Here is a 23,087-nt window from a genome sequence, read left to right on the forward strand (position 1 = left end):
CAACACTCCAAATTAAATAAAATCTTTTTGGTGCACGGCTCAACAGTATCACCAGCACTCAAGGAAGTCCTTTTCACATGATTTATTTACCTCTCTGGACAGGACAACGTACGCATTTCGACCTGGTAGGTCTTCCTCAGCGTTGTGAAAGTTAGAAGAACATTGGATTGCATTTCAATAAACACCATTTGGTAGACTAACAAAGTCAGAATAAATAAAGAATTTATTAGATTATATGGAGAGGCAAGCAGAGCATTCAGCCAATACACAACCACGCAGTGCAACACAAGGGGGCAGTCGGGCGCGCAGCTAGACCTCGTAACGGTCGGGGGAAAATTAATGAGTAAATAGACCAGTCAATCGCAATGGTGTCCCCCAATAGTGGAGGGACATTCAGACCCAAATGACTCCCCCTCCAGCGCCTATGACTCTAACAGTATACAAATGGAACCATATGGACCTGTTCCATTTGTACTCGAAATGTAAAAGTTTGAGAAACACTGGACTATTGGAATAACCGAGGTCAGGCCTACAATAAATAAGATCGTTGATCCAAGCCGGAACACAATAGATTGATTGATCATTCAAATAAACATGTTCTGAAAATGCACGCAGCCCACCCACTCCACCACTTAAAGGGCAACCTTTTGGCTGCCCTGTTAAGTGGTCAGGTGGGCTGGCTGCGAATGCTTTTAAAATCGTTGTTGTTGGGTGTTTTGTATTTATCATTTCAAAAAGAATATTTAAAATAGTGAAAATAGCTGCAATGATCTTCAAGCACACAACTTGTAGATTTAGACTTGTGTGCTTGTAGATCTGCTATTTTCACTAGTTTTGTGCAACAGTCTTGTATGATAAAGCAGGTCTTTACTTTACAACAAATTTGAAACTTGGAGATAGGGGGTTTCTGCCCGACAGTGACGATATGTTCGATTGGACCCTGAGGAGAGAAAGGGTTGGGAGCCACTGCCTGCATTAGTCCATCCATCAAGGCAACCGTTGTTTTCATCAACTCCAGTTTTAAACACATGAAGCCAACCGAAAAGATTTGGTGTAGAGGGGAGAACGGGGTGGGCCAAGGCTAGACCCCTGGAGCATAGGGCTTAAGTGGTTAACTACAAGAAACAAGTGGGACTGCTGAGACAGAGAGGGCCAGCTGCTTCTCTCTAACTCCAGTCCTTCTCACTCATTCTTTCTCTCCCTCTGGATTCTCTATCCTTCTATTTCGCTCTGACTGTTTTCTTATGGCTCTATGTGTCCACAGGCATTCAGGCAAACACATCCATATGCACACACAGACACGCGCACACACACACACGCACACGCACACGCACACACACACACACACACACACACACACACACACACACACACACACACACACACACACACATGCGCGCGAGCAAGCACGTACGCACGCACGCGCGCGCACACACACACACAAACACACACACACACACACACACACACATACACACACACACACACACAGACAGACAATATTTACACAATTAAAAGTGCACATATGATAAGACCTATAAGAGAAATTCCAGCAGGGAGCCGGTGACAGGTAAACCAAACAGCCTGGAGGCATGAGTATAATTTTAATGCAAAGTGTGGATTTTTGCTGATGATTAGGAGCTAGCTCTGTTTCCCTCCAGTTATTCTTGATTCACACATAAATAATAAATACATAGGCCTACATTACTGTATGTATGTTGTATGAGAGATTTCAAAATCCACAAATGTGGATGGTGGTAAAGAATTATGTGTTGTTTGTTTACATTTCTTATTGAGTGAGTAAACCAGGCAATATGGAAGAATTGATCAACACGGTGCATTTTCAAGATTCACCGTAAAAGAGTAAGGTTGGGCAATTTCAATAACAAAGACATACTAATGATTGCACTTTATGACATGAATGAAAGAATTTCCACTTCAATCACTTTGAAGAACGGAGGAATAACCAAAATCACCAAAATAATAAACTGACAGAGCAGTGCTGAAAGTAGGTTACACTGAGGAGTACTAAAAGGGCGAATAAAAAGGGCTAACTGACAGTTTCAGGAAAAAGATAATTACCTGTAAACATCATTTTGTCAACCAAGGATGAACTATTGATCCTTTTAATTTATGCCAGCAATTATTTTGTAAGGTACAAATGGTGAATATCAATATAATTTGGAGTGAACAAGCTAACATTTCCATTAACACGCTGTCGTATTTTTTTTATTATGTTTGTATCAGGGGCTTAAGGGACTATGGAAAGCTTAAGAGAAACAGCCAGAAACGTCTAGCCAGTAAAAATCCTAATTGTTAGTTAACAATAATGTTTATCGGCAGTGAAAATGATGGGGTCAAAAGTTTGACACACAGCTGTGGAGTCGCTACAGCTGCTGCTAACAGACGGTGGGTGTTGTTGTCAATTAAATAATCCTCTGTTGTGGTCCTAAGAGCTATCTATTAAAGGAGGGGGAGCAGGAATCTTTCTTTAACTAAATAATGACGCATATCTCTCAAAGATCCCCTAAGGATGCCCAAATAATGTTGGCACATTTGAAGTTATAATCAGTGTCTCCCTCTACACCCTGTACTTCCCTCTGCTTCGGGACCACGCCTCTTTGTTCCGTCACAGCGGCGGCTCGTTTCAGTCAGTGAGACAGTCAGGCAGACAGACAGGCAGGGACTGGGAGACAGACAGACAGTCACCCCCTCCCCTCTGCCTGTTTCTGCAGGACTCTCCAGTCTGCACTGAGAGAGTGAACGATTAGTGAAATAATTGTTTAATGTTCTGATTGTGTGTACTTTAGCCTACTTCAGTAGTAGCAGAGACACATTGCAGACTGTTTGATTGCGTGACTGTTTGTGTTCGCGGCTCGCTGCACGCCCGAACATGTCCGCATCACCGCGATGTGTAAAGTCGCGGTGATGCGTATAAGTATATTTACTCAAGTACTGTACTCAAGTACAATGTTGAGGTATTTGTACTTGGGAGATTTCCAATTTCCAATACTTTCACTTCTACTACACTACATCTATCTCTGAGGCAAATACTGTAGTTACACCATTAAAATAATTTGAAAGCTTTAGTTACTACAGAAATACATTATAATATAAAACATATATTAACTACCTATTTTATACCTTGGCTGTTTTAAACTAGCCGATCTGCAAGCTGCACGTCGCGTCCTAGGCGACTGTCATGCGAGAATGATATGAGAGTACTTTTACTTGAGTAAAATGTGAGTATCTTTTCCACCATTGCGAGCTCGAAGGACCAGATAATAACTACTTTAGCCCTATTATACCTTGGCTGTTTGAAACTAGCCGATCTTCAAGCTCACAATTGTGAGCTTGTACTGTAGATTGGCCACTGAGTCTGCGTGACTGTCCATGCGTGCGAGAATGATATGAGAGTACTTTTACTTATGTAAAATATGAGTATCTTTTCGAGCTCGTCACGTGGCTCGCACGGCCCACGGCCCCGTCACTCGCGTTTGTGAAGGACCTTTTAATAACTAATACCAGTGGAATACATTTGTCTACCTTCTTTTGGGTGAGTTAATCCAATCTCGTGTCATTGTTTGGTCCAGATGTAGAGAACACATGAATGGAGAGGCAGGGGGGAAAACGGGAGGAGAGAGAGAGAGAAAAAAAAAACAAAAAAAAAAACATCCACTGTCAAACACCGAGGCAACTCCAGCATTTGGCCGAAACGAGCGCCCATCTCGGCTTGCGTTTCTCAGTGCCTCGCTAGAGAACCGGGCCGCGAAGAGACACGCCCCCCAGGCTAGTAAAATACGTGCATGCTACACTATATAATGGATACGGAAAAAACGGCTTATTGATTCTTTATAAAAAAATGCAAGTGTATAGCATTCACGTTGTTGTTCATGTCAATTAAGAAAGTTAAGAGTTCACTTTATTAGAAAGAGTGTAAAATACTGTAATTTCCAAGACATTTTTCACATTCCTTTCAATGGGATCACGTGATGTTGCTCTGCTTCCATACGTCATGATTTTGCTCGGCCATTCCCGAGCTCGTGGAGGAGGAGTTTTGAAAAAGTAGGACATTGGAATCTCCGTCTGAATACAACTCTGAAAACAGGCAAGACAACTATATGGTTGCATTGGCAAATATTTTCACAACTACCTAACAATTAAATTGGGACAAAGTAGATCTTAATCTGCTACCCTGTCTTTAAGGGTGGTGACTGATCCTACAGTTGAGTTACTTCTCTGTTAAGCAAGCAGTGGGGCCTAAGAACAAGAATATAGCCTACATAATAAATTACCAAATGTCTGTCTGTCTGTCTGTCTGTCTGTCTGTCTGTCTGTCTGTCTGTCTGTCTGTCTGTCTGTCTGTCTGAAGTCTGTCTGATATGCATGCTGACACAGTGCCCAAATGTGGAGATGACTGACATCAAGCCACATGCTGAAAGAGTGCCCAAATGTATGACTGACATCACTGATATGTCTTAAAATCCTACAAGCACATCACTGATACTGCCGCCATGGTAACAGCTGCATGCTGAAACAGTGCCCAAATTTGGAGATGACTGACATTTCTGATACTGTACATCTTAAATCCTACTATCCTTGCTAATACTTTCACCTCAGTACACCACAACAACCGGCAAGGACTAGTATTCTATATTAAGCACATACAGAGAATATATTTGCAGAGGTCAGAAACATACACATGCTCAAAACATATGACACGTGAATGATATCTAAGCTAGTCAAGGCAGGACAGGAAAACAGTCATACAGTCATGATAAAGAGAAAGATGCATACACACATTATCTATGTGATGTTCTATAAATAGCTGTACTTAAACAGAGGCCTCCTGTATGTTTGTAACTTTGATAAAGTTAAAGTCATGGTGTCACAAACATACTGTATCTACAAGCTTATGCACTAGAATAAATCAGTAGGACCTATATTCCATTACAGATAATTGTTATCTACAGTATTTTTAGGCATGAACTGTTATGCTTGACCTTTGTCTGTGTGACAGTAAACTGATTCACTCTCATCTGCGTACACATACTTGTGACTTGGTCACTTCTTTATTGCATACATATAACATGATGTTACATTAAAGTGCCATTCACACTATAGCTATTCAGCACTATAACTATAAAGATAATCTCTCAAGGCAGACTCTGATACATCATCAGATGAAAAGGAACAAAACAGTGGGCGTTCCCTTTTATTTGACGATGGTTAGCCAGACTGCTATAAAGATAACTACCGGTATATTATTGTTCGCAAATCGTATTTTATAGTTGGTGTGAACTCTGCCATCCACTTGAACTAAATGTTTATAGTTATAGTTATAATAGTGCTCAATGTAAAAGATTCACAGTATTCAACTATGTTCCTTTCTGTACTTTGACTCCTATCACCTGGTCACGTAATGTGACCAATACCATTATATTCTCTGTGGGTTTAATTTACTCCAAAACTGGTGTCATGTTCTGCAAGCTTGTCTCTTGCTTACAGAGGAATATTTCAGCCGTATCATAAATCACCCCTCCTAATAACGTCATAGGACCACCTCAAAGGTCTACTAAACTCACAGCATTTGGGGTGCAGAGACAGTGGTGTAAGCAACACAGTGAGTACATTTACTCAAGTACTGTACTTAAATACATTCCACATAAAAATAGCCGATCGCGACGTGTTGTGAGCTTCGAGATCTGATATTTTCAAACATTTTGTACTTGCCAACACTTTCATACTTTTACTCAAGTACATTTTGAATTCTGGACTTTTACTTGTAACAGAGTGTTTCTATATAGCGGTATTGATACTTTTACTTAAGTAACAAATGTACGTTTTCCGTTACTGGATATACAGTGGTCCTAATGAAAAGGGACAACCCACCACAACAACACTGCTTTCATCTCGTTCTATTTTTCTGTTTCATTATCGGTATGAGCGGCTTATCCAGTCAACAATCATTAGCTAATTATGGATCATTAGTCATTAGTCAAACTTGCCATTGTCAGCACAGTATTGCTGACACACCCATATCAGGAATGCTACGTCGTCCACAGTGACAGTTTAGGCTTACAGGAACTTGTTGTGAGGAACTAAGAATTCATTGGAAGAAAACTCTGGGTGTTTTCAATAGTGCACTGTGTAGTCATCTGCTCAGTCTGTAATTTTACCACCCACAAACTACAGGCCTCTCAGTTAGACCAGTGGGTTCCAAAACCACATCCAACCTGCCGTCCCTAATTTGGGCATGTCAGAATAGGTGAAAAGTTTGAATGAAAATGTCTTTCATTTATGAATTATATTTAGTTTTTTCCCCCTCACAAACTAAAAAAGAAATAGCAAAAAGCTCATTGCAATGCATTGCACTATTTTACTAATACTATATTACAATTACTATTTTCAATATCAATAGAGGTGTACCTTGAGATTTTGCTTTGCCTTGGGCACAACGAAAGGTTGAAAACACAAGTATATACTCAAGTATTGTGTTGCATACCAAGTCTGTATAATCACATGTATTTCATTGAAAATAGTTAAAGAGGTTGATTTAGGTAACATGATAGTCCTTGGTATTCCTTGGAACAACCCTCTTGAATCCAATGAATCATTCTGTTTCATCGCCACCCTATCTGACAGTGATAAACAGCGTTAGAGACTTGCTAAAGACTACGGAGCCTGAAGTAAGAACTGAAGAACCCAAGTGGGGCATGATGCTCAACACATAGTGTCACACACACACACACACACACACACACACACACACACACACACACACACACACACACACACACACACACACACACACACACACAGGGGTGTCGCACCAAATTCTGGGCTCTGGCTGCAACCTATGTTTCTATGTCAGCACTGGCAGTGGTGCTCAAACTTTTTCATGTGAGGGACCCCCAAAATGATATGTATTTGGCCACGGACCCCCATTTAAAAATATTTAGTTCCAGGGACCCCCCAGAAGCAAAATTTGAGTTACAAATGTTCGCTTAAAAAATACATATATTCAAAGATTTGCACACATTTTCACGACTTTTCAAAAATAGCAGATCTACAAGCTCGCACCTATATCTGCTATTTTTCAATAGCTAAAGTATAAAATAATTAAGGCCCCTCCACCTTGGGCCCTAGTAACTCAGTCCCACTTCCCCCCCCTTGAGACGCCCCTGCACACACACACACACACACACACACACACACACACACACACACACACACACACACACACACACACACACACACACACACACACACACACACACACACACACACACACACACACACACACAATGTAATATGATCTTCCCTGCAGCAACTGACTGTCTCACTATGAGGTTGATAAGACTCTCCAACCTTCTTAGTGCTGTCAGGACATGACCTGCGCACGTACACTGGTGTTGGTGTTGGCTGTAGTGTACACTGTTTGTACGCTGTCGCCACCAACGAGCCGTGGTGGGCAGGGTCTGGCTTCCAGAACACAGAAATGTTTTGAAGCCGAATGAGATACAATTTGTCTGTCAAATGTGTTTTTTCTCCTTGATTCAGGGAGCCCTTCCCGAACCGAACTGTTCTGGTGGAGTATGCAGCTACCGTAAGTAGATACAGTAAATTGGCATAACTCCAGCCCAAACCCGTAAATCTATTTTAACCATTGAAACAACCATTTCTCTTGCGATGACCAGTAAAACTGTCCTCAAATTGTCTATTTTCTCAAATTCTACTATACTTGTGGGAATATGTGTGCCGCAAGCACGCACACACGCACGCACGCACTCTCTCTCTCTCTCTCTCTCTCTCTCTCTCTCTCACCATGTGTTGATGTCCTCAAGTACAGCCAGAGCACAATGTTCAAACACAGACTGGCGATGCCAGTTCCGTTGACAAACTCTCAGCTCACATGCTAGGCAGCTCTGAAGCCAAATTCCCACAGCATCTGTGATAGGGGTAGAGCTGCAGTCCCAGTCCTCTCCAGCTCAGTTTCCCCCCTCGCCCAATCAAAGCCTTTTCAACCCACTTAAGAACTGTTATAGCTCTTTAAGCTCTTAACATTGTTCGAGTACAAAGATGTAACAATACTGCATAATATGATGATGCACTGAATATACGTAACCCATCTAAAAGCTGTACAAAATGATGTGTTGTGAACGCCGCTATCTTCATGCGCGACACCCGCCTTCTGCAACTAAGTACAACTCTGTTTTTTTTATACTTATGCTTTGGCTATTCAGCAGATATACAAGCTCATAGCGCGGCACCGAGTGCTGCGCTATGAGCTTGTAGATCTGCTGCTTTTGCAAAAACATGACAATTTGTGCAAATCTTTTAAAGCGAACATTTTTTTACTCTAATCTTCGCTTCTGGGGGCTCCCTGGAATAAAATAATTTGAGATGCATGGGGTTCCGAGGTCAAATACATGTAATTCTAGGGGTCCTGGACATTAAAAACTTTGAGCACCACAGATAAAGAAAAACATTAGGATTTAGAAGTAGTTTCTTTAGGTATTTTTCAGGTCTTAATGGCCCTGAGTCTGACCTTTGAGGACGACCTCCAGTTCATCTCGCAGGATGTCGAACGTGCTGTATCTGGAGCTGGTCTGTGGGATGATGTTCTTCCTCAGCCACCCTCCACAAGCATACTGGTAGAAGTTGTCGCATGGGTCCACGTTGGCGTCCATGTTTTCAATCAAACGAGATGCTGCATGGAGGTATAGGGATGGGACGATATGAAGATTTCATATCACGTTCATTATTGTGACAAAATAAATCGCGATTTACGATATTATCGCGATAATCAAAATCCGTTATCCTTAGGCGGAACATTTGCCGAAAAATAGCCGAAAATTTTTTGGCAAAGACATTTGATAGAGAGTGAAAAAAAAAGACTGTATCAAGTACATATTAAAAATACCTTTTACCAATTATAGAGGTTTTAAGTGTTACCGGATTTGCAGCTCGGCAAATAAAAGGTGAATTGATCCCAATGCATTACGGAAGACGATATCACGATAAATTAAATCCCCACGGTACGATTATCGTGAATGTTTTTTATCGCGATAAACAATAATATCGTGTATCGTCCCATCCCTACATGGAGGGAAAGAAAATAAGCCCTGAGAACCGTAGGAGTTATTATTATGTATTTATTTTTGGAATGTTCTTCTACAGTACTTCTAGTTCCAATATACAGTAAAATAATAACTAGGGGCTCTTGGCACTAATAAAATGACATGAATTCCCCCGTTGCTCCTGAGCCTATTATGACTGTTACACAGAGCATAGCATTGTTAGGGATGTCCGATCGAACACCAATTAATAACAATAGTTATGGGAGATCCCAGGCTAGATACCCAGAGAGAGAGCGGAGTGAGGTCCAGATATGTGTACTCTCTAATAAGAGGAAGGACTTGCCCAGAACTGAGACAGTGTCACAAAATTCTCTCAAACTCTTTACCAGGATGTAGAATTAGGAACAAAGAGCAGTTGAGACCATAAATTCTATAAATAAATCTGTGTTTATTAATATATGTTTAGGTTCTACACATCGCCATTCAGACATATTGGAGGCTAGAACATCAGCATTTATGTGTATGGTATATTAAAATGCTCATTGTCAATTTAGCCGTGCAGCAATCTGCCCTCTCTCAAAAACATTCTACCCAGTCAACAATATCGAAAACATCGGGTGGCAGGGGTACATTTTTCAACCACCTACAGTATGCCCTATATATACAGTACGACATTCTTTTCCCTCATAATAATGAATTGTGAGAAATAGCTTATTTACAAGCTCACACCATTGCGATGCAATGTATATATAACTGGTGTTTTTTATTTTAAAGATCTAATTTTAAAAGGGAAACAATAATAATAATTAAGGTTTAAAGGTAGGATAAGTGATATGTTTTGGTTAAACAAGTTTGTTTTGAGTTATTTTTTTTAGTTAAAGCGCTATATTCTGATAGTAATACTAGTCACTTCCTGGCTGATGTCCTATTTGCCTGTGTAGCCCAGACACGAACAAACAAACAAACAAATTAACCCATTTAGGCCTGAACACATTATGACGCAATATGTTATGCTTTAACTATTGAAAAATAGCAGATATACAAGCTCACAGCGCGGCACCGAGTGCCGCGCTGCGATCTTGTAGATCTGCTATTTTTTTAAAATCGTGAAAATTTGATTTTTGACCCGATTACATAAGTGTCTTTTGAATCCTTCTAAGATTTTTTGAAAAACCGATGTTTGTATGTCACCAATCTGGCCAGCCATCGTCAAAGAAAAGGTCCTTTTCACTTAACTGGAGCTCAGTTAGTCTGTTCTTGAGAGACTACTATGTCAGTGGGTCCTCTGATAAAATGCAAAAATTAAACGTTCAGGTGGGTTGCCAATTTCATCAGGATAGACAGCTTCAATTTTATTCATGTTCCAGTTCCAATTTTGTCTGCTCATTTCTTTGTGTCATCACCAATTTAATTTGTTTATCCTGTATTATGTAGAAGTTCTCTCTCCTGATGGTATAAAATTGGTATCCCGGCATGAAATGCATTGACTGATGATTACTAATAGAGTGGGAATATTAATAAAAACCTGGGAATAAATTCCTTGCCAAACAATTTCTTCACCAATGTGTTATGCTTTAAGTGGGATGTGAGGGGTCTAACTAGGTGTTTTTAATTATTCTGAATCCATTGCAAGCATTTGTTTTGCACGAAAAACATTCCTTGGGCTAAAAACAGCCCATAAAAATGATGGTTTAGTGATGAGTCATCACTTTTCACAGTGGTAAAGGGGGTCCATTTTTATCCCAAGGAATGTTTTTCGTGCAAAACAAATGCGTGAATGGATTTAGAATAATTAAAAACACCTAGTTAGACCCCTAACATCCCACTTAAAGCATATTTTTGGGAGTGATTTTTTCCCTTATAGTACAGTGTATAGTAAGTGAATGAGATCAATAAATCAGTATTCAGATATTAACCTGTGGGCCGCATTAAGTGAAGGTGAGGGCCGCATGTGGCCCCCGGGCCGCCAGTTGCCCATGTATGGCCTACACCAGGGCTGCCCAAAAGGTAGATCGTGATCTACCAGTAGATCACCAAGGGTGTGCAGGTAGACCACATGACATGCCTCTAAAAATATATAATTAAAATATAAAAATATGTCAATATGACATCAAGAAGGGCCTGTCAGCTCCCTTCATGGCTTCTAAAGTAGGCAAACCTCCAATGCAATACTTTGTTCAAGAGTCAGTAGCATTACAAAGAACCCCAAAACCTACCACTTCCATACAGAATGGGATGAAGACATTTCCCCCAGTATTTCCCAGTTATTTCCCCCTTACAGTAAGTGTGTTTGTCTAAAATGTAACGCCAGTGCTGCTATTCCAAAGACCCCCTCAGGCCCTCAGCTAAAACATTTTGGATGGGTAGATCATGTTGAGCTAGTCATTTTAAGTAGATCTCACGTCAAAAAAGTTTGGGCACCCCTGGCCTACACAAACATAACACACAGTGCTTACCTGACTGTGTGCAGTCAGCCGTGGTGCAGATTTCATCTGAAATAAAAATACACAACAAGCCGTCACTCCCTAATATTGATGGTGTTCACATAGTCATGCAATTATCAAGTAATAAAGTGGCAAAAACCCAATTTCCAACAGAAATTTGCAGGGTATTGAAAGCTCCATTTCTCCATCAATGATCATTTTAGACTAAAGTGACAAAAATGTACATCAATTTAATTTCCACTGGTTTTAACCTTCTTTATAGTACAGTTTAAATACTAATTCAGTGTAACACTGCAAACCATACAATATTAGCTCAGAAAACAACACACACCCTCACAATATATGTGTGTGTGTGTGTGTGTGTGTGTGTGTGTGTGTGTGTGTGTGTGTGTGTGTGTGTGTGTGTGTGTGCGTGCGTGCGTGCGTGCGTGCGTGCGTGCGTGCGTGCGTGCGTGCGTGCGTGCGTGCGTGCGTGCGTGTGTGTGCGCGTGTGTGTGCGCGCGTGCGCGTACACGTGCGTGCGTGCGTATACATCTTAAAGCACTGTTTGTTTTAGTTTTGCTTAGTCCCAACAGGATTTGATGGTGGATGGTGGATTTACTCTCACTTACTCCTCCACCAAACCATGGTTGCTTGTGTTCTTTGATTCACTAAGATAGTGTTACTCATGCAAAGGGCACTCAAAACCAAACCAAACATTTGAGAAGTAAATGTTTGGTGGGGTGGTGGGGGGAGAAGGGTCTATTGAACAGAAGGCAGGCTATTTCACTTGGGTTCATAATGAAAAGAATAACAAATAGCAGCAGGGGGTGCACTTTCACATGCCATTTCCCTTGGCACCCAGCCCACTTATGATGCATCAGTGCTACATGATGTGCTTTTACTGTATATGCCTGTTTTCTTTTTTAACATGACATTATTCATTTAACCACTTAGTAATGTCACATTACTAAGTGGTTAATTACTAAGTGGAATTTGGTTATTTAAATTATTCAATTAAAGGGATTACAGCCTGTTTTAATGTTCAGAGTTAACAAGATTTCAATTGCTGAGATTTACATCAAATCCATAACGTATCTGTTTTAAGCATTTCAAATAAATGTATTTTATGGCCATGATGCATTATCAGAGTCGTATGAAAGTTGACGAATAGTGAGCCCTAAAAGACCTTTGCACACTCTGGCTCAGTGATTGTACTTTTGCACCGCGGAGGCCCATCAAACCTGGCTTGTCCAAGACAACTAACAACAACAAGTTAAAAACAATGAAGTATGCATGTTTCTCTTGACCATTGGGGCAGGGTCTAAACGTTATTTGAGGTTCTCTGCATATTAACCTACTGTACCTTGTACCTGACAAGTACAGCAGTCATTCAGTTCCCTCTATGCATACATGTACAGTACATTGTAAGAGCACAATTATCTCTTTGCATACTAATGGGGGAGACATTTTGACTGACCATTGGATCGTTCATAACATAATTGGGTGGTTCGCTTATAGCAGACATGTTCAAAGTTCAGCCCTGAGGCTAATTCTGTCACGAGGGCATATTTTAAATGTCCCGTGGGTTCCTTCCTAAAATGTATTATTAATGGTGCCCCAGTTATACAGTAGTCATGTGAAAGTAGTCGTTTTGAAATTAACCTGGGCAGGTTTCTCAGTAGAATTTGTAGGAATTCCTTAACTGCTTCTGCCTTGCGTTGTCTCATTCTCAAGGTGTGTAAAAAAGGTTATTTGAATTTTACTTTATTTTATTTGAATTCAATTTTTGTGGAGACCCTTTCACACCTAGTTATATTTTGTGACATTGTCAATACATATATATTGCACTGTAGTTAATTAAATAAAAGTGTTGTAATGTGATGCATTTTTACGTGACTTTGTTATGGTCCAAAGGTACAGTATGATAGGAGATGCAGTCCGCCCTACGGTATTTTCATATTTTCAAATTATTTCAAACCCCCTTTGAAAGAAGTTTGGACTCCACTAGCTTATAGTTAAGAGTTTCAGAACTCACCAGTCTTCTGCGTGGCAAAGAGGATGACGAGAGCCACAATGACGATGAAGAGCAGGGAGACGATGGTGATGAGACCAATCTCAAGGGATGTCCAGCTTGGCTTCTTAGCCGACTTCGGGGGGTTTGTCTCTGTCATTCTCAGCTCTCCTCTTTCAGCTGCTGGCTGTACCAACTCACCTACAGTAGGAGAGGAGAAGAAAGGTGAAGGTCAGGTGAGAAACAAGGGGGAAGAGATTTCGCCATACAACGGAGTCAAGCGCCGAAAATAGCCAATGTACATGCTGTAACAGCTAGTACAGGGGTCGAGAACCGAAAATGTTGAAAGAGCCATATTGGACCAAAATAACCCAAAACAAATCTGTCTGGAGCCGCAAGAAATTATAAAAGCCTTACTGTATATCGTCGTTATCTGGTGGAAACCTTGTATGTCTAAAACTTCGTTTTGTATTTACTAGTGAAAACAGCCGATCTACAAGCACACAACGCCTCGCACCGCGAGGCGTTGTGTGCTTGTAGATCGGCTGTTTTCACTACTTTTGTGCGTCAGTCTTGTATGATGAAGCAGGGCTTTACTTTCCAAAAAAACAAACATACAAATTTGAAACTTGGAGATACAAGGTTTCTGCCCGACAGTGACGATAAAAAAATATTTTTTTACCCCCCATCTTTTTCCATTTTCAAACACTTTTTAAAAAGCTCCAGGGAGCCACTAGGGTGGCGCTAAAGAGCCACATGCGGCTCTAGAGCCACGGGTTGCTGACCCCTGAGCTAGTAGATCTGCTATTTGTGGGTCACTACTCCATTATACTTCTATAAATTAAGATGAATCCCATTCATCTTAGTTTACGTGAGAAAAATAAAATATGTTCGGATTGAAGCTGTTGTTCCCAATGAAGTAATAAATGTCAAGCAGTACAATAAAGTAGTAGTTGTCTGGAATCGAGTACCTCATTTGTCAACAAAGTGCAAATCGAAGAGAGAAATGGAATGAGCTGAAAGGTGTACGTGATGAGAAAGACACAGCAGGACTCCAAAGGAACAGCAAAATCAAAAGAAAATAAAAAAATCTATTAAATAGGCAAAGATGCAAGCTTCGAAAAGAAAACAACGTCAGAACATTTCTTACCGTTTACCTGTACAGTATATCCTCCAGACACAAACAAAACGACTTCTAAAGCAGAGAAAGTAAAGGGTTCTTTTTTGCTCTCGGACGGTGTCCCTAAAGTATTGATTTCACCTCCGGAGTCTGGAGGCAAGTGAAAACTCATGTAACCCAGCAAGCGTATCTCTGAAGGCAATTAATCCTTGATCCTTAACTGACGCAACACACGCACGCACGCACGTACGCACGCACACACACACAGTGCAAGTGCGCATACACACTTTTACAAGCTGATGTCAAAAGGTACCTTTACTAGGTCTTGTCTTATTTAGTTGCTAGCTGGGATGAGTGCACTCTGATCAGGAGGACAAAGCCTCTCAGCTTCAAAGGTTCAAGGATTCAAAGAGGTTTATGTTTGTCACTCACTCATACAAGTAGCCACAGTGCAAGTAGCGAAATGTTGGTGTGACATGCTCCACTGACTGTGCTCACAATAATATAATTACAAAATATTTATATTGAGTATAAACTATAAAACAAAAGCTCCCCTTTTAATGAGTCGAGACGAGAGACCACACATTCTTAAGACACACACATACACAGCAGCACAGCTCCAAATCTCCAATGTGCCTCAAATCATTCTCATTGTTCTTCATGACTAAACAATTATTAATTGGCCATTACACACCACTGCAAGAAAGACTGGTCACAGTTTGATGTGACACAGGTCACACAGCACCACATAATTGAGGTTTACAGAAACTCTGCTGTTTCCCTACAGGCTGCCTTCCCCTTTGATAAAAGCACTGTGGCTTTCACACTTGTTTGACAACAGTTCTATATACTGTTGCTACACTCAAGTGAGTGATGGCTCAAAATGGAGCGTGCGTATATCACAGCTTGCAGTATTATTTGGAAGTCGAGTCACACAGCATAGCAGTGTGTGTGTGTGTGTGTGTGTGTGTGTGTGTGTGTGTGTGTGTGTGTGTGTGTGTGTGTGTGTGTGTGTGTGTGTGTGTGTGTGTGTGTGTGTGTGTGTGTGTGTGTATGTGTGTCACACGCGCACGCACGCGTGCATGTGTCAGCTGTACGTGCAGGAAGAACGTTTATTGTTGGGTGATTACTGATTAGGTGAACCGGTTGTAATCCTGATTTGCATCATGTAGAAAGCAATGAAACAGAAAGATTGAGACAAATGATTAAAGTGAAGGTGAGATTGCAAAGATCAGAGGGAACAAGAGAGAGAGAGAGTTGGAATGCTGTGGGCAAGAAGGTTGGCGAGTCCTAAATCTTTAAACATAATTCACTCCCTCTCAGTATGTTGAGGTATGAGAGGCATGTGTATACAGTAAAATTATCAGTGTTACAAGTGAGATATGGTACTGGTTTCTTCCAAAAACAGGTATGCAGGCACAAAGCACTCATCAATGCTGGAGGAGATTTGACTACAGCTTAACACACAGAACTCACCAAAGACGTGTCCGCACAGACATTTATTGCGGGCACAAGTCTCCTCCACCCTCATGTTAGCTGTGCATGTAACGTACCGGTAGCTTGCCTGACATTCCTCTCACAAGTGCCGCTCAAATCTATGGGGTCTCCTCCTCCCATGCACAGCTGTAGCATGTCTTTTCTCTTATGCTTATATTTAGAACATTCGCGTCATATGCAGGTGTGTATTTTACATGTTCTTTAGCACCAAATGCAGGTGTGTACATGTCATTTAGGTGTGCTTAACATGATGCCATAAAGGCTGGGTAAAGAAAGTGCAATGTGTGTTTCTTACGGTTCTGTTTCACAGACTAGTTTGTGCAGCATGGAAAGAAGAACAAGAAGAAAAAAGCACAGACTAAAAAACATATCAGGCGCCTTGTTGAACAGTCTGATGGTATATCTGGGTAGAAACTGTTCCGTGAGTTTATATAGTGCAATACCTGATGTACCCATAATCAGAGTATTATGGGTGGGCGATTGGGTGAGTGCACATGGCTGCTTTAGCATGTACTTTCTGCATGTACCCTTCTGCTGAGCTGGTCGAGTCATCACTGTGATGTCAGAACAGGTCAGCTATATCCATATCTGTGAGGTCAGATGTACACCTAAAGCTCCATATATGGAAAAGCTCCATATATGGAGATTTAGGTGATGATCTAGTCGTCTCCATGTATGGATATCTAGGGTTTGATGAGGATGAGATCCAGGCGATCCATTGGGACAGGGATCTCCATATATAGGCATAAAAGTGACAAGGATGGAATTAATTTGCAAGTGTGACTCATTTCGCGTCAACCACACTGGTTAGACTGACACAATATTGATGGGACAGGATCTGCCGGGTTTCATAGTAACCTGCGACCTATGGTCGCGAACATAGTACAGTACTTGTAGGCCAGTCAATATAAACGTCAGTGCTATGACACTGACATCATATTGATGACCGAGGGGATCTCACTATGAGCATAAAAGGAACACAGACAGAGACAGACAGACAAATGCATTTAGTGTCTCCATCCGGAATCAATGGGGGGAAATGTATTATAATCAAATGCTTGGCTTAGGAATGCGACAAAAACTAAAAGGTCTCCATGGGGTGAGTAATCAATAGAAAAAGTCATTTTGGGGTCTAACTATTCCTTTAAGTGGTTTAGAAAATGTAGTAAGTTGGTAGTTTTGCCACCATTATCAAAGGTTTTAGTTTGCAAACCTCCAAAACACTGTATTACATTATGCATATGAAAATAACATCTTTCTGTGACGTCAGCCCAGTCTCATCATGATGCTTGTTGTGCATTGTGTTTGAAAATACAGCTATTACCATGTAGGCAGGTTCCTTTCATCTGTGCCCCTTCAAATTCATGGGGTGAAGCAGACGAGATTTAGTTATTTTCCAAGATAAGCAGCAGAAGAAGCTAGTGAATAACTGAACACACACACAAAATAAATAATTAAATGAATAATTGACATGAATAAATACCGTATATAGCATTGACCCTAACCCCTACAAAAAAGTGATAAAGTTAAGTTTTAAAATAATAAAATAATCCCCTCAAAGTCTTTGACTATATATATATATATATATATATATGAAAGAGAGAGAGACGGAGAGAGATATACAGTATATTATACATAAACATTTATACAAATGTCATGCATGTGTCAGCATGTCAGCAGCAAATCACATCATTTCCACACATTTATTCATTGCAGACAATCAGTGTGCAGACATTCATTTTTTCCTTGAATTGATTTTTTTTCTTCTTCTATTCCCTTCACCACAGAAGAGAATACACAATAGTCTGCATGTTGCTTTCAACTTAACCTTAACCATTACCGTACCCTACTAATGAAACTATACCAGTGCTGTCCCCAAGTGCATGTATCCTCAATCAACTTTGACTTTGATGGTCAAAGTCTTTCCAAAAGTGTGGCATGTTGGGCACGCACGCACGCACACACGCGCGCACACACACACACACACACACACACACACACACACACACACACACACACACACACACACACACACACACACACACAAACACTTTCTCTTTCACTCACACAAACACACACATATACTTACTGCTCTGTTTGTGTGTATATATGACTCATTAGGGATAACATTGTATATATGATTAAGGGATGCAAATGCCTCCACACGTATGCAATCATAATACTCAAATTGCAGGTCTCTGACAATAATTTACTTGTCAACATTATCTCACTTGTAACAGTAACAGAAGTCTCGCCATCTCTCTCCACATCACCACATTTGCTGTATAGGCTATCAATCACACTTCCATGAGCTCTACTGTCTGCTCTATCTAAGACATAGACAGTCCCCATGAGGTCTCTCAAACTAACCACTACAAAATTAAACCCATTATTCACTGAGACAGATAAAAACCGTTAAAGGACCACAAAAGTGCCTACGAAGTCACACAATATTACAGTCCAAAGGTAAGTTACGATGCTATAATGTTATGTTCTTACAGTAATTAACTTTAAATAAGAATTCGAATTTGGCCAACTTTCAGTTTCATATATATATGTCACGGTTAGATAGAGAAACGGTTAGATAGAGAAACGGAGCGCTCGCCGTGCGGCACGGGGCGGAACAAGCGGTCGCCACAACAACGTCCTCCAGGCGGAGCCGCTCGATTGTCCACGACATTGCAAGCGGCGCGAAGGCCAGCGGACCTTGACTTGACGCGGCCACTCGCGCCTGCGGCGCTCGGGGGCGAAGAGCAGGCCAGGGCCGCGCGGCCGGCGGAGCGGCCGTTATATTTATGCCCAGGCCGTAAGGCCTGGGCAAGCTAGGCTAGGCTAGGCTAGGCTAGGCTAGGCTAGGCTAGTAAATAAAAAAAGAGAGTCGCAAACGAGTGACGTCAGCGCCTTCACTAGTGAATGGCTGTCGTCGCCATCTGGTGGTGATTGGTGTGTGGTGAACGACAAAACAAGCGCTCTTACCACAGTCTAACCGAGTTACCCAAACTAACCGTAACATATATATATATATATATAGGTCTATATATATATATATATACCTTGAGGATTTAATGTCAACCCCAAAATATGTTAAATCAAAATGGACCGGTAATTAAGGGCAGAATTTGATCAATTTTGAACTCAGATTTTTTACTGAGTTTAAGATAACCTATTGTGATTTATCACTGAACATTGATTGATTGAATAGGCTACAGATTGAAAACAGAGGCAACTAGGGCTTGTTCCCATTGTGGTCCTGGCTATGAAGGACCATAACCAGGACCTTCCTATGAAGGTGGGAACATTAATAATTTCAATCAAATTCTACTATCTTCTATTCTCAGGTGAACATAATTCAAAGGTGCAGTATAGAGTGCAGCAGGGCAGGCAATACTGGAGGGAGTTGTCAACTGGGCTGGCAATATCGGCCAGACCGCGAGCAGTCACTCAGTGCAACTGTGCGCACAGCCTGCCTGCTGCCCTGAACAAGACGCACGCATCTAATTGCGTGCCAGCTCCCCATCTCCTGTTGCATGCACGCACACCCAAAACTCCAAGAAATGGCTTGATCAACTGGTGCATGTGTCAGTTACTAGTACTACACACGCACGCATGTCGTCACACACACACACACACACACACACACACACACACACACACACACACACACACACACACACACACACACACACACACACACAAAGGCAATCGCAGCGCAACTCTCAAAACACAACTAGCCCACGCACGCGCGCGCACACACAAGGCATCGCAGTGCAACGTACTGCGATGCCGTGTGTGTGTGTGTGTGTGTGTGTGTGTGTGTGTGTGTGTGCGTGCGTGCGTGCGTGCGTGCGTGCGTGCGTGCGTGCACGTGCAGCTCAAGAGGCGCATTATTAAACGACTTACCAGGTGTATCGGGAAATTTTCGGTCGATGATGTATATGGGCATCACATCCACTGGTCAAACATCTATCACATCCACAGAGCAGAACCAGCAGCGCGGACTGAACATTGGTAACGGTGATTATCTGTAGGCTATGCTTGCCGCTTGCTTTGACCGTGATTTGACGCTCTAACCACGGATCCCGCCTCGCTCCTCCTTGGCTGAGCACACACACACACACACACCCTCAGTGTCAGTGTTTTTTTTTTGCTATTGTGTCTGTCTATCAAGCATGGAGAGAATCGATGGTCGTCTATGTGTCCATCAGACTCTCGCACCGCAGATATTCTTATATTGTGATGATCGGTGGTCAAACGGGAGACTCCGTCCACATGGACTGGCTGGCTGACTGGCAGTGAAGTTCCCCGGTCGTTGCTTCCTCTTGCTACGAGGCGGCGTTTAAAAGTGACCCTGTCACACTCACAGCGCTGGCAGATCCTGCTGCCTAAATAGCTGAAGGGGTTCAGGTGAATGGGCGTGAGTCACCCGAGTGTGTTCTGCTTTTGAGGTTGTGTTTTAGGCTACTTTACACAATAAGGCAGGCTTGTCAACTCTCCTGGATTTCCCAGGAGTCTCCTGGATTTTGAACCCCTCTCCTGGGAGTCTCCTGGATTGGCAAATATCCTGGATTTCTCCTGGATTTGGTATCAAACTCCCAAAATTCACCAGAACACAGAAAATGACATCTACTATGTTACATTTTTTTGCTTTTTTCTCATGGATTCTGACCGTCCAATGTTGACAACCCTTCAATAAGGTTCTCACTTATTTAAAAGCAAAACGCGCATCCAGAGAGTAGAGACTCTTAATTTAAATTTAGCCTACCATCGGCTGATGGTACTTTAAATTAGAGTATCTGGAGTGACAGTCTAATTAATTAGCCTACAGCTATAATTGATTAATAGATGTAGCCTATACCCAAGGCATAACTGGTAAGACTATGCCTTTGATGACATGTAATCTGTTATCATGAATTGGGGCTTGCTTGTGGACACCAAAGTTCACTTAAAGGTCACTCGTACCAGACCAATTAGCTCAGCAAACAAGTCATTCTGGAGGGTCAAAGGGTGGGTGGCCTATTAACCTGAATGTGAGAGAGGCTGCAGCTCAAAGAGGGAATGACTGCATTGACAAGAACATTTAGGCCTGGGGCCAATTCAGATATCTTCACAAATTGGTACCACCCAAGGTGACCGTACATTTTTTTAATTTTTGACTTCCTACATATCTCTAGTTTACATTTTGGTATGATAACCCTTTCTGAGACCCAGCTTAATTGATGTTATCAGCCGCTAGAGTCGGTCTCCCATCAACTTTCTATACAGGAGGAAAATACCCAGAAAACATTTTTTTTCTGGGTATTAAGTAGGATGTGAGGGGTCTAACTACGGGTTTGTCATGATGCTGAATCCATTACAAGCAATTGTTTTGCACAAAAAACATTCCTTGGGCCCAAAAAACTGATGAAACTGATGAAAAGTGATGACTCATCACTTTTCATCACTAAACCATCGTTTTCTGGGGCCATTTATAGCCCAAGAATGTTTTTTGTGCAAAACAAATGCTTGCAATGGATTCAGCATCATGACAAACCCCTAGTTAGACCCCTCACATCCTACTTAAATACCCAGAAAAAAGGGTTTTCTGGGTATTTTCCTCCTGTATAGAAAGTCGATGGGAGACCGACTCTAGTGGCTGATAACATCAATTAAGCTGGGTCTCAGAAAGGGTTATCATACCAAAATGTAAACTAGAGACATGTAGGAAGTCAAAAATGTAAAAAATGTATGGTCACCTTGGGTGGTACCAATTTGTGAAGATATCAGAATTGGCCCCAAGCCTAACTGTGGTTGTAGATCACTGCTTCAGAATCACTGATAAATGGTGGTCCTTGCCATGAAAAGGTTTCAGAACCAGTCTCAAACCTTTTCATGGCAACTTGGCAAGGACCTCCAAATTGTGCGTGTGTGTATGGCCGTGGACTCCCATCCGAAAATATTTTGAGCCAGGGACCCCATACTAGTTGAAAATAGCAGATTTACAGGCTCACAATGCATTGCATTGTGACACAGTGCGAGCTTGTGGATTGGCTATTTTCAAATAGCCAGTGTTAAGCCAAGGGTTAAAGTGGTTAAAGTGATCCCCTCCAGGGATGGGGTTCCCCAGACCCCACTTTGAGAACAACTGGTATGGACACACGTACCTACAGAATATTAAATCCTATTTATAGAGTGTGCAGTTATGTTATTCCTATGCTTAATCCTTCCCACCAGTAGTGTCTTCTTACAATGAATGCTTTTGCTTTCCATCCCAATAAAGTAAATAGAACGATAGCAAGTAGCTATAACGGAGACAGGCAAAACATTTAGCACATTTACTTTGCTGTAGGAACTTCACATCAGGTTTAGCCAGCTAGGAGGTGTGGATTCCACGTAAAGCCTCAATATACTATATGACTGGGAAATTAGTCTACTTTCTTTTTTTGCGTGATCTTCAATTTTATAGCAGTATTTTGTGTTGGCTTGATGTTCTGCCGTAACTTCCACTGCTAAATCTTTTTATTCCCCAAGTAATCCTCTGTAATTTTCTCACTAGCTGCACTGTCAATTATCTCTGCCCTCTGGACTTCTGGATCACTCCTATCCTGGTGAGAGCATGTTTAGTTTTGGCACCAGCCACACACCATGCAGCAAGATTTCTCAGTTTTAATTTAGCTCTGATAATTTAAGAAAGGGACCCAAATAGACCCATTACACTCTTATAAGAGTTCAAATGCACGCTGATAATTTGCATGCGTCCTGCTTTACCAGCCATGTTTCACTGATTCTGCTGATCTACAGTGGGAGTTTATCCTGCAGACTCCACAGTTTCTGGACATAATTAGATGTTTTCTGCCTCAGGGTATATCTGCATCAGAGCAATCGTCTATTAGCCATATGTATATATATATATATATATATATATATATATATATATATATATATATATATATATGTGTGTTTGTTTTCATATC

At 41.4% G+C, this 23,087-nt stretch overlaps 1 protein-coding gene across 1 annotated transcript in view; it reads right to left on the reverse strand.

Annotated features, from left to right (window-relative positions):
- The window catches only part of LOC308289781 (neprilysin-like), a gene marked incomplete at both ends in the record, with an annotated part of 53,952 nt that extends 33,872 nt beyond the window's left edge, over positions 1-20,080 (reverse strand). The window contains 4 exons of the mRNA XM_080731534.1: positions 8,552-8,713; positions 11,540-11,575; positions 13,545-13,721; positions 20,038-20,080. Coding sequence (XP_080587660.1) covers positions 8,552-8,713; positions 11,540-11,575; positions 13,545-13,721; positions 20,038-20,080 — 418 coding nt within the window. The remainder of the gene's footprint in view (positions 1-8,551; positions 8,714-11,539; positions 11,576-13,544; positions 13,722-20,037) is intronic.
- Positions 20,081-23,087: the final 3,007 nt, after the last annotated feature.

This window comes from Nannobrachium achirus (assembly GCF_963921795.1).
Source record: "Nannobrachium achirus genome assembly, chromosome: 8".
Taxonomy (NCBI): Eukaryota; Metazoa; Chordata; class Actinopteri; order Myctophiformes; family Myctophidae; genus Nannobrachium; species Nannobrachium achirus.